Raw genomic sequence first — 12351 nt, 5'->3', positions numbered from 1 at the left:
TTGTGGAGATTTATCAAACACACACACACAAACACACACAAACACTACACATGGGCAATAGCCATTGTGTAGTCATGTTTGAGACAGTGTTTAACTTGCTTATTACTTTGGGTGGATGAACACGGAATTTGGTAATTAACTTACTCCGTGAGCTAAGGTTTGGCATGTCACGTTTCGTGAAGACCCATCCATGAGAAAAAAAAATAAGATTTAGGGCAGAGCCGTGGAAAAAAAAAAAGTTATTGGCCTTTTAACTCCTATTGGAAATTATGCTCAACAATATAGCCAAAACTGATGAATACAGTTTACACCAAACGTGGCATGTAAGCAGAATTTCACTCAGAAAGCATGCTTTTTATCGGTTTGGTGTAAATACCCTCAGTATTTTTTTATTTTATTTTTTCTTTAGTTATTAGCATTTAAAAAGGTGCAGAGGTCGATATAAGGGGTTAACACTTTTGTACATCTCTGCCATTTAAACTCATAAATCATAACACACATATCCTGTCAATCACATTTTGAATTTGTTTACTCAATTCGATTTCCTGAATTAAGGCGTAAAACCATTTTCTTCAGCCTTCCTGAACCATGCGAGTCAGCAATGTGTTGCAATTTTAGCACTATGAAGAAAAATCCTCACTGTCATGGAGGACCAATCCCAAACGTGACCGGGTAGATGTCAGAGATAACTAAACGTGTAGAAAATATAAGGCAATCCTGAGAGAAAATAATGTTTTTGACAATGAATTGGGGCTGACAGGCGAGCTTACCAGCGGCCATATTAGGTGCAGGATCTGATTGCCATTTCTGTGCCTGATATAGGAGCCACTAATGAGTTTCAGGCACTGAAATTTTATTAAAAAAATCAATAACAGACACAAGCGAGCATGAGGTTAGGTACAGGTCATCTTCAGCCCATCTGCCATTAAGCAGGACACACTGCAGTTTGGGCATAGGGCGTGGCCACAGGCCAGGCACCGCTCTCAACCACCGCAACGCATAGCCGATCACAGGGCTTGGCCACTAAAGCTGTAAGCAGTGCGTGTGTGGGAGGAACTGAACAAAAAAAAAAAGTAAAAAACATTTCTAGCTCAAACTCATAAACCCACTGAAATTCACGATTACTATATAACTTAACAGTTGAATCCCATAAACAAAACAACCATTTGCCAATGGCACACCTACACAAAAACAGTAAACTGGAGAACAATATAGTGCACAACCGTGGATGTCTTTTTTTGTTTGTTTTGCTTTGGCAGGACTGTCTCTATAAAAAGAGCTAGTGCAACTGGCAAAGGGAGGGCATGATCGGATGCTTCCCTAAAGAGCAATGCCAGTTTCCCACCTAAATGGGCTGCAACTTATTTAGCTACACCACACACCTTTGTCTTCGTTTAAAAAAAGTCTATGCAAGATTGTCTTAAATCCTTCTTAAGTGGACACTGTTTCAAACGTTTGTTTTTTTGTAAAGAAAGTTGATGAAATTCACAGTTAAAATAACTCTGATAGGTTGTCATAATTGTGGTTGAAAAATGCCTTGTCTGAAGAAAAAAGGCGCTTACTGTACATATATTGATAACAAGCCCTGAGCTTTGACTGGCCTATTCAGTGGCTTTAGAGCTTTCAATTCAATATGCGGGTGTAGGTAGTGTTTTCTAGTGAGTGCAACACTGTGATGAAAGGAGAACAGTGAAAGCGTGGCATCTCAGTGCTGAAATGCAATGCATAATCATTATCAAGTATCATTTTCTTTCCAATCATCACTTCTTATACATCACTGGAATCCCATTTTCTAATAACTGGTGTTAAAATGTAGAAAGAGCTAGGTGAGAACGCATCATAATTAACCCTTAATGTAATTACAATAACATGCATTACTTCTATTTCAGGTGACAATTTGTCCGTGGCCTCAGATTTAGGATATAATCTTCGAGTAAAGTGTTTTTATTCTTATTAGAGGTGAACCTATTGCCATTTAATTTTCTACCATTAATTTTAGGTGACACCACAAAGTGATGTTTAGCTTTATCGCAATTTTTGTGTAGCCTTCTGTCTGTAGCGTTTGTGGATAGGACTAGAATACATGCATGCATGTCCACCTGTTCGCAGATTTTCATACAACTGTTTAGAGCCAATTTCCTACTAAATCGTTTGGTTTGTGCTTGCAAGCTAAATAAGCGTTAGCAATGCCAATAGGTCTCATCCATGAGAGCTACTGGATTTATCATTTTCCTTTAGCCATGTTGTACAGCAGCGCAGCACAGCTCACTCTTTTTCTGTTACAGAGTATCTCTTTGCAACCTGTAAGGTCTGTTGTTCCAAATGTAAGTGTATGTGGTATCTGTTAAAGTTTTAATCAAAGGCAATAACTGAAAGGCAATAAATATTTATTCTTCCATTGAGATCCAAGGATATCCATGAAACTATATCCCATTGAAGAGGATGGAATGTCTGAAGCTTCTGCTGCTTTGCCATGGAGTCATTTAGGAGGCAGACTGCTCAGATTCGCCCACCTAACACAGGATATGAAGTTCAGGTGAAGCATCCAGAATATTACCTGCATGCCTTTCAAGTAAAATGCCTTTCTTTGATGAAATAAAGACAAACCAATTTGAACAGTTGGCACGCTTCATCAGGATTATAAACAACCTTACGTTTTCTGACTTCTGGCCAAGTATTTTGGGACCACAGAAAGAGCTGTAAAAAGATTATCAAGATCAAAGCCTCTTGTTCAGGCAGTCAATGAGCCAGAGACTCACAAGACACCAGCTCAAGTGCTCCAAAAGCAAAATGGGCTCTGCTTAATGGTCTAAAGCAGCACTTTAAGCGGTGGAGTCGCATAACAATGTTGGGCAAGGTCCTAAGTGGGCAAGCCGCTAGTCAACAGGTTTTGACTGAATTAAAGGCTCACTAAATAGCTCCAAAAATACATTGCAGGGGTCTTTTTTGTAGTATTGCTGGCCCAGCCCCTACATATCTCTGGTATAGATACAATACCTACGAATTTGCTCCTTTCAGTCCTTGGAAATTTTCAACACGAGCCATAAGTGATAATAAAGAAGCTTCTGGGGCACAAGTACCTATAAACTTGTTTACTGTATCATCGCTCTAGGTATTTAACATTACAAACATGTTTTGCAAAATTAAAAGTACTGTTTAATTATTATACTGTACAGAAAAGTAGAGGGTAATGGTAGGAGGAAAAACATTCTGGGTAACACATCCCTTATAAATAAACCTTCTTAAAGCGCAGTTAACTACAAAATATGTGCATTAAAAGATGAAGTCCAATTAAATTGTATTCTGACTCTTACCACGCAACTGTGACGTTTCCTCCTTCTGCTTATCTTCCCATTTCCGATTCTGAAGCTCAAAACTGGATTGCAGAGTAATAATTTCACTTTCATATTCTGCAGCAGTTTTGCGCCAGTGTTCAAGCTCTGCTCGCACTACAGCAAGCTCTCTCTGAAGTTCCACAAGCTCTCCATTACGTTCAGAAGCAGTTTGCTCAACCAATCGCTGAAGGAGAGCTATCTCTTCTTGAGCGTTTGTCAGATCATCCCTGGTATTTGAGATCTCACTCTCTTTTTCCTCGCGAAGAACTTCAATATCATCCTGCAATCTGTGCAACTGACCTGAAAAACAGTCCACAATAACTATGCATTACTTAATTCAAGTGGTAAAAAGATGCAAGAAAGGAAAAACAGATTAAGTTCTAAATAAATGTACTTTATACAACAGTTCTCTTCCCTCTTCACCCCAGCTATGCAAATGGGCAACATGCGAAAACCTGTTCTCATACAACTAGGCAGTCTGGTTACAATTAATCAACTGAGATAATAAAGAATATAAAGTAAATATATCCCACTGACTTACTAAATGTAAAAAGGAATAGCCTATATTACTTGAGAGTCCGTTACTCTGCTCATATCAATCAAACAGAAACCAATAATTTGCACGAAAAGTTGAAAGAGTTAGAAACATATATACGGCTGATAAAGACTTATAGTGATGTAAGTAAAAAAAAATCAGACCGGGTTGAAATTGTATATTTAATAATTGGCTAAGAAGTTTTTTAATTTAAAGCAAGCTTAAGATGGTTTAAGTAACACATAGGGTCTTCCGATCATGGTTTTGAGGAAGAAGACCCGGAGAAAACATTCAGCACACTTTAGCAAGTCAAGGAAGTCTGTAGGAATCTGGACCATGATGGGTCTGTGATACACCTGTTGATAATGGTGGTAAGATGAACATTAGTAAGATGGGTACATTTCACAATGCTTCTCTTTTCCACTTCAAGGGAATTGCTATATTTAACATTGTGCTTAAGATAAATATCCAACTGCTCTGCGACATCATTTGGACCTTTGTATGTATTCTCTTCTAATACAATTTCCATGATGTACTCCTGCAGTTTTCTATCTTGATGCTCCTCCGAGCAGTCATTTTCCTACATTAAAGGTGCATGTTCTAGTGGGATTTGCCCGTTACTAAAACAAAGTAAAGTATCCATTGATTACTTGGTTGTGAAGGATTGTATCAAAACTTGCCGGTTGACGTGAATGCCATTGACAAATCATCTCCTATTAACGCAGTTGTCTGCAATTCTTGGCAGATCTTATTAACGGGAAGAGTCCAATAATTGAACAGGAAGTATGAGCTAGCCAGTGAAAAATCTGCTACTAGACAGTCTCTACCAGAAAGAGCAATACCGAAGATAAGCAACTTATTCCTCTGAAAGAGACTTCTAGCCACGTATTCTTCACATTTTGAATATATACCAAAGCAGTACCTATATGGAGGCAGTTCTGTGAATGGATTCAAACCACAAAGTCCTGCAAAATGTAAAACCCAATTGTCCAGACAATAGTGCTTCGTCAACATATGGAACGAAGCCCACTTAATCACCCAGCAGATGTCTAGGACAGGGACTCCACTTGCTAAAGCAATGATAACAGTTTTGGTTCTGGTAGAGAGCCCAGTCCTGGTAGAGAGCCCAGTCCTTTCAGAGGCCGCTTTATACCCAATGTGTGGCAGATCTTAATACAGAGCATGATGCAGCATGATACAGTTCTTTTCTGCAAAGCCTTGGCGTTTTTTAACTCCTGTGAACCCCACAAAGAACTGGTCTTCCACATGGTCTGCTTTGGTATGATCTAGGTAGTAGCTCAGTGCTCTCTTGGAATCCTAGCAATGGAGTCTGCTCTTCTGTAGAGGGGTTAGGAGGAGCATAGAATGCCTGCAGAACGAGAGTCTGACCTACATGGAACTGCTTCACAACTTTATGCAGAAAGGATTCCAGAGTCTGCAGAACCAGTTCGTCTGGGAAAAAAGTGGTGTATGGTGAATTAACATATCAAGTCAAAGCTCACATACACACAGTACTGAGAGGATGGCAACGAGTACCACATTATTGATGAAAAGGAGTCGTAATCAGCAGGTGTGAAGCAGCTCGAAAGGAGTGCGCATCAAAAAAGTGAGGCTCACATTAAGGCCCATTGGGACATCACACAAGGAGAAGGAGGGTACATATGTTAGAGTCCTTTCTTAAATGCATTACAACCGGTGACTGGTGGTTTGTATCCCTTGAGCAAACATGGGGTAGTCAATTTTAAAGTGGCTGGTGTTAAAGAACAGGTTACTTATCTTCAGAAATGCATTATCTGGTAGAGACAGGACTAGCCGCAGATTCCTTAATTTAGCAAGCCCCAAGGCGTGAGTCTGGACCCAGAAAGGTTTTTCCTATAGCACATCTGCACATCGGAAAAAGGGCATGGCGCGACTCAATCTTGATATCTTTCACCAAATGTGATGTCAGCGGAGTCCATTTAACACCCTCGCCAATATCAGTTTCTTCCATGACTATTTTCTGTGCTCAAAATATGGAGTGACATTTAGAAACTGCCTACTGAAACAGTGTGCTAGCACAAGAGACACCCCTATGTCAAATAATCCACTAATTCTAATTTCAAGGTGTTGATTTCCATAACAAAATCTTCTGGGATCAGGAAGGGTGGGAGGGTCGTTAAGCAATCTGCGGCTACATCCTGTGTTTAACTGATAATACGTTACCAAAGGTAATTAACTTGCTCATCTGATAGAGACTTCTAGCTACAGATTCCTTAGATAATTTTCCCCAAGTGCCTGGGGGAGAATTGTAAGGTAAGGAATCTGAGGCTAAATCTTGTCTCAACCAGATAATGCGTTACCAATGCTAAATAACTTGTTATTTAATCCTGATCTCCTCTGACAGTTTACTTGCCACTGTTCTAATTTCCTCCCCATTAACTCTGCTCTAAGCTCTAACAAGGGAGCTTTGATCCAAAGTATAACAGTAAAACTGGTGTCACTCCCTATCCTAGGCAACTCCTAATGCATCCCTTCTGAATCACAGCTCTAACCAGTAAAGTGTGTTGATTGAGTGTACTGCCCAAAGCAGCTTATGGCTGCCTTGGGAAATTAGAGTGTGATAGCCTTGACCCTCCAAGAAATCTGGGTCTTGGAGCCCTGGATGATTTTGTTTTGGGGAAGAATGAAATTACTGCATACTACTACAGGGAGTGCAGAATTATTAGGCAAGTTGTATTTTTGAGGATTAATTTTATTATTGAACAACAACCATGTTCTCAATGAACCCAAAAAACTCATTAATATCAAAGCTGAATATTTTTGGAAGTAGTTTTTAGTTTGTTTTTAGTTTTAGCTATGTTAGGGGGATATCTGTGTGTGCAGGTGACTATTACTGTGCATAATTATTAGGCAACTTAACAAAAAAAAATATATACCCATTTCAATTATTTATTATTACCAGTGAAACCAATATAACATCTCAACATTCACAAATATACATTTCTGACATTCAAAAACAAAACAAAAACAAATCAGTGACCAATATAGCCACCTTTCTTTGCAAGGACACTCAAAAGCCTGCCATCCATGGATTCTGTCAGTGTTTTGATCTGTTCACCATCAACATTGCGTGCAGCAGCAACCACAGCCTCCCAGACACTGTTCAGAGAGGTGTACTGTTTTCCCTCCTTGTAAATCTCACATTTGATGATGGACCACAGGTTCTCAATGGGGTTCAGATCAGGTGAACAAGGAGGCCATGTCATTAGATTTCCTTCTTTTATACCCTTTCTTGCCAGCCACGCTGTGGAGTACTTGGACGCGTGTGATGGAGCATTGTCCTGCATGAAAATCATGTTTTTCTTGAAGGATGCAGACTTCTTCCTGTACCACTGCTTGAAGAAGGTGTCTTCCAGGAACTGGCAGTAGGACTGGGAGTTGAGCTTGACTCCATCCTCAACCCGAAAAGGCCCCACAAGCTCATCTTTGATGATACCAGCCCAAACCAGTACTCCACCTCCACCTTGCTGGCGTCTGAGTCGGACTGGAGCTCTCTGCCCTTTACCAATCCAGCCACGGGCCCATCCATCTGGCCCATCAAGACTCACTCTCATTTCATCAGTCCATAAAACCTTAGGAAAATCAGTCTTGAGATATTTCTTGGCCCAGTCTTGACATTTCAGCTTGTGTGTCTTGTTCAGTGGTGGTCGTCTTTCAGCCTTTCTTACCTTGGCCATGTCTCTGAGTATTGCACACCTTGTGCTTTTGGGCACTCCAGTGATGTTGCAGCTCTGAAATAGGGCCAAACTGGTGGCAAGTGGCATCGTGGCAGCTGCACACTTGACTTTTCTCAGTTCATGGGCAGTTAATTTGCGCCTTGGTTTTTCCACACGCTTCTTGCGACCCTGTTGACTATTTTGAATGAAACGCTTGATTGTTCGATGATCACGCTTCAGAAGCTTTGCAATTTTAAGAGTGCTGCATCCCTCTACAAGATATCTCACTATTTTTGACTTTTCTGAGCCTGTCAAGTCCTTCTTTTGACCCATTTTGCCAAAGGAAAGGAAGTTGCTTAATAATTATGCACACCTGATATAGGGTGTTGATGTCATTAGACCACACCCCTTCTCATTACAGAGATGAACATCACCTAATATGCTTAATTGGTAGTAGGCTTTCGAGCCTATACAGCTTGGAGTAAGACAACATGCATAAAGAGGATGATGTGGTCAAAATACTCATTTGCCTAATAATTCTGCACTCCCTGTACATGGCTAGTTGCAATGTCTCAGACTTGCTTCCTCTGCACTTTCCCTACTCTGTTCACTCTTACCCTTGCAGTTATTACTCATAAAATGCTTTTATTGTCAATTTAAAGTTGAAACCTGCCAACTAGTAACTGCCCTCCTATACAAATGATTTGAAGTGCCTTAGTAGAAGGGGTATTACTTGGTGGTATTTGTTGGCCACTGCAGTTCATATCTCCCCAGGGAGAGCAACGCCTTTACCGTCTTTCTTTAATTTGGAACTCTGGTCTAGGGGCCCTCGGTAAACTCAATCAAGTACTCCGTAATTTGTTTTCTGAAAGCAGAGAAATGAATGTTTTTGATCAAAAAGTGAGTCTCCATTCAGAGCAAACCCCATGCATGTTTAATTAAGTACTTGCATAATGAGGAATAACGGACAAGGTGGTAGGGGCTTTTTAACACCGATGGTCCTAGGGCTTGCTCTACTATGGCACTGAAAACTGGGTGACAAGTACACACTGTCCAAACTTGATCTCAGGATAGTGAGGCAAGCAGTTAAAAGATTTTCAGGTAATTAGTGTGAGGTGTAAATGAAAAACCTAACAGTTGTGCAACAGAGGCAATAAAATGCTGCCCAGCCCAGTGCTTTAATCACACATCAATGAGAAATACTGCACAAAATGAGATATATCAGCTACAGAGTCCAAGGTCAGATACTACTGGATTATAATCAGCTACTCAGAAAATAAAGTGAGATTAAGACATAGGTGCAAGCTTACTATGGCTTGTTTTGTAGCATCCTTTATTGATCAACAACCCACAGGTCAGACTGGTTTTGTCTCAGTACTTAAGAGTTCTCTTAGGGTTACTTTCTTCAACAGAACTCAGCCATACACCTATTTATCAGTAGAAGTAGAAAGTCCATGTTCAATGTATTGGATTGCGCTTTACATGCTGCGGTGGCATTCTGGTTTCGAGTCTGAGGCCTGCTGGAAAGGGCAGCACAGGAGGTTCCCCTGACGGTGCTCGAGCAGCATGGGTAGGTAGCCTGCCTCCTTTCCCTTGGCAGTAGTTGAGGACACCAGAGTTTCAGTAGAAGGCAGCTGGGGGCTACCAACTGCCTCCCCAGCCCCACACCACCATCAAACCTGTCAAAACCCACTTTTGTGAAATTTGGTCCTACATCTTGTCAGCTCCCAGCATTCAGCACAAGAATGTCTTCTGCTGCAACATCGTGGTCAAAGCTGCTCTTGCCCTATCAGCCTGCTGGCAGTCACACTACTTCGATGCAATAGATTACAGGAAATCCGAGACCTCCATGTCGAAATATGGGTCATCACAGGTCAAACTCCCTCTATGCAGTGTGGTCTTCAGGGCTGTAACATGGTCCAGGTACAGTTGTCTTTCTGCAGTACCAGATGCACCTTCCCTTCTCTCAGCAGACTAGGCAGGATCCAACAAATCACCACCACAGCAGACACCCTTAAACCAAGTTGTGACCTAGGTGCAATGCAATAATGTTCTACAACATCTCAATAGGCATTCCTATTGATTTCATCACTGAATCTTTCCAAATCACCCTTCTAAATAGCTACTTTTTTGTACAAGGACACCTTTTATTCACACAAGCAGGGAGCCTCCATGCATGCTTGTTTTGCCCCAAATGTTGTCATTCTTTATGTGCATAAACTTGAAAAGACCACTAGTCTTACAGAGGATAATCCATGTTGCAATCAGATTGGTCTCTGGAAGCGGTAGATTGCTGGTATACCTTTGTTTAGGCATGGGGATATGAACTCTTCACATTTCTTTGTTCATTGTCTCAATACCACAAAAGAAGATCTCAAAATCACTTTTGATGCCAAGAATAACAATTTACCCTTTCTTGACCTGACCCAACAATCCCAGGAGGAGAAAATAGGTACCTCACTATGCAGGAGGCCTTCAGAAAGAAATACACTCCTACTTTGTACAAGGAATCACCTACCCTATAGGCTTGCAGAATGGATTACCCTATGAACAATTCCTCTGTATTCAGAGGAACTCAGGCAGAGAAAAGATTACTTCTTAGAGGCAGCTATACTAGCATGCAAATTGTTGACGAGGGGCTACCACAGCGCCTGGTTTTAGGAGCCCTTAAACGTGCTTGGTATTGCCCTAGGGAGATTATGTTAGTCTCAAGAGCTAGTGAACAGAACAGACTGTTACCACTTCTATCCAACATTTTGTCCATCCAGTGATAATCAGTAAAGTGATAAAGAAGAACTGGGTAATTTTACAATCCCTAGCCCCCTTCCAAGAACCTCCTTTGCCCTCCTACAAAAGAGGCAATAATCTAGCAGACCATCCAGTACACGCCATAACATAGGCACAAAAACCAGGAACAATCAGTCGATCATGACATGGGTTTTTCACCATTCGTGGGTCACTTCAAAAACAAGAATTGTTCTGCTTGCCCTTTAGCACACTTTACCCAGGTCTTCAGGGAGGGCGACCATGTTTATTTACTTAAACAATTAAGTAGCTGTCATACTTCAAATGTAATCTATGGTGATCTGTTGCCCATGTGATTTAATTTACATCGGCCAAACAGTACAAATGGTGAAAACACGCGTAATTCAACACAAGAGTTGAATTAGATGTAAGGTCAAGAATGCCCCCTTGGTCTCTTACTTTGTTTCTTTGAACTACACTGAAAGATTTTACATGGCAAGCCATTGATCAACCAACCCTGCCACTACGGGGGGCTGACTCAACTACTCCAACAGTGTGAATGGCGTTGGAACAAATTTAATAATTCTCTTAGATGGGCTAAACATCCTGGAGGAATGGAACAGTATGGTGACCCTATAAGTTCTTCTCTGTGATAGGTTTCCTTTCAGTTGCAATACCAACCGTTTTTGGAGGTTACATGGCATGGATTGTCGAACCCAGGAGTATATGTGATTTTGTACCCTTCAGGCACCCTTCCTGGATTTGGGTGCCTACTTCGACATTTTCGTCATACTGGAACAGTGTGCTTTTTCTGTGTCTTTGGGGTCTAAACCTTGTGGGCCATGTGGATGAGAAATGTTGGCTACGAACCCCCAATCGATTTGCATGTGGTGCCTCGATGATCACCATGACGCTGAAGAGTGCATCTCCTGTCGTCAACTTCGACCGAAGGCTCTGCTGGAGCGCCCAATGAAGCTTCTGGCGCCACAGATGTCAGTCACCCCGGTCTACCCATCGAACAAGGTCTCCTTCTTGGACTGAAGTCCATTTGTGGGGCTGTTCAAGGAGACATTCTCATTGACGTCATTCTCCATTGACGTCAAGAGCTAAGTCTTGACAAAAGCAGTTAAAGTGACCCAAGTTGCCGACTTCACCACATGTGACATCCCACCATTCCTCAGTCGGAGTCTACCCAGTGTCTCCCTCCCTTTCCAGGATATGGGCAACTCTGGACAACATCAGTGAATATTACACTTCCCTTCACGCTATCTTTGGTGAATCTCCTTTCTCTAAAGCGACTGTGGGTCCAAGGAGGTGTGAGGTGTCTTGACTGTCCACACCAGTGGGTTCGCTCTTGGTTTTAGTTAGGTCTTCAGCATCAGTTGATGCCGCCATTACAACGGTGGTGCATGGCACTTCAGGGTTCGCACTTTCGGGCCAGTGTCCGATCAGTCAACTCCGGCAACTCTGCTGGCAGCGCCAATCGAAGACAAATCCCTCTATCTGTCTGAGGTCGAAATCAACATCAAGGAATCGCCTTCTCAACATCGGGAACTGCACCTCTCATGCCGTTTATCCCTGATCTTCCTCCACACAAGACCCCTCATGTTTATCCTGCTGAGGGAGATGGTGGAGAGGCGTTAGAGGAGTAGGAACTTGATTGAGATGACAGCTGGTTAACTGACCTAGCTGCTGCTAGTGGCTTGGATTCGTCTCCAGCCTGTGGCCTACCTTCATCCCCTGGACTTTCTATGGAGGCGAGCTCCTCTTTTGCAGACACGCTGAAAAAGGTTGCAGTAGTTTTGGATCTGACTCTTCCTTCAGTGGAATTAGCTTCAGACCCCTTACTTGATGTCCTCCATCAAAACCAAACAGGGGTTGAACAAGTGCATCCTTACAGCAAAGCCCTATATGATGTTTTGTTAGGGCTAAGCCTGATACAGCGGCCCCTGTTAACCAGGCTATATCTCATAGGCACAGACCTTCCCCTGGTGATCCAGCTTGTCTAAGAAGACATCTTTCTCATCTTAGTTTGGTGGGA

The 12351-nt window shown here is 41.9% G+C and overlaps 1 protein-coding gene across 6 annotated transcripts in view; it reads right to left on the bottom strand.

Moving 5' to 3' along the window:
- The window catches only part of SLMAP (sarcolemma associated protein), a 793819-nt gene that overhangs the window by 190993 nt on the left and 590475 nt on the right, over positions 1–12351 (bottom strand). For all 6 annotated transcript variants that reach the window (XM_069206475.1, XM_069206474.1, XM_069206478.1 and 3 more), the window contains one exon: positions 3315–3635. In XM_069206475.1, the coding sequence (XP_069062576.1) occupies positions 3315–3635 (321 nt within the window). The remainder of the gene's footprint in view (positions 1–3314; positions 3636–12351) is intronic.

This window comes from Pleurodeles waltl, chromosome 9, assembly GCF_031143425.1.
Source record: "Pleurodeles waltl isolate 20211129_DDA chromosome 9, aPleWal1.hap1.20221129, whole genome shotgun sequence".
Taxonomy (NCBI): domain Eukaryota; kingdom Metazoa; phylum Chordata; class Amphibia; order Caudata; family Salamandridae; genus Pleurodeles; species Pleurodeles waltl.
This window is presented reverse-complemented; position numbering and strand designations above follow the sequence as displayed.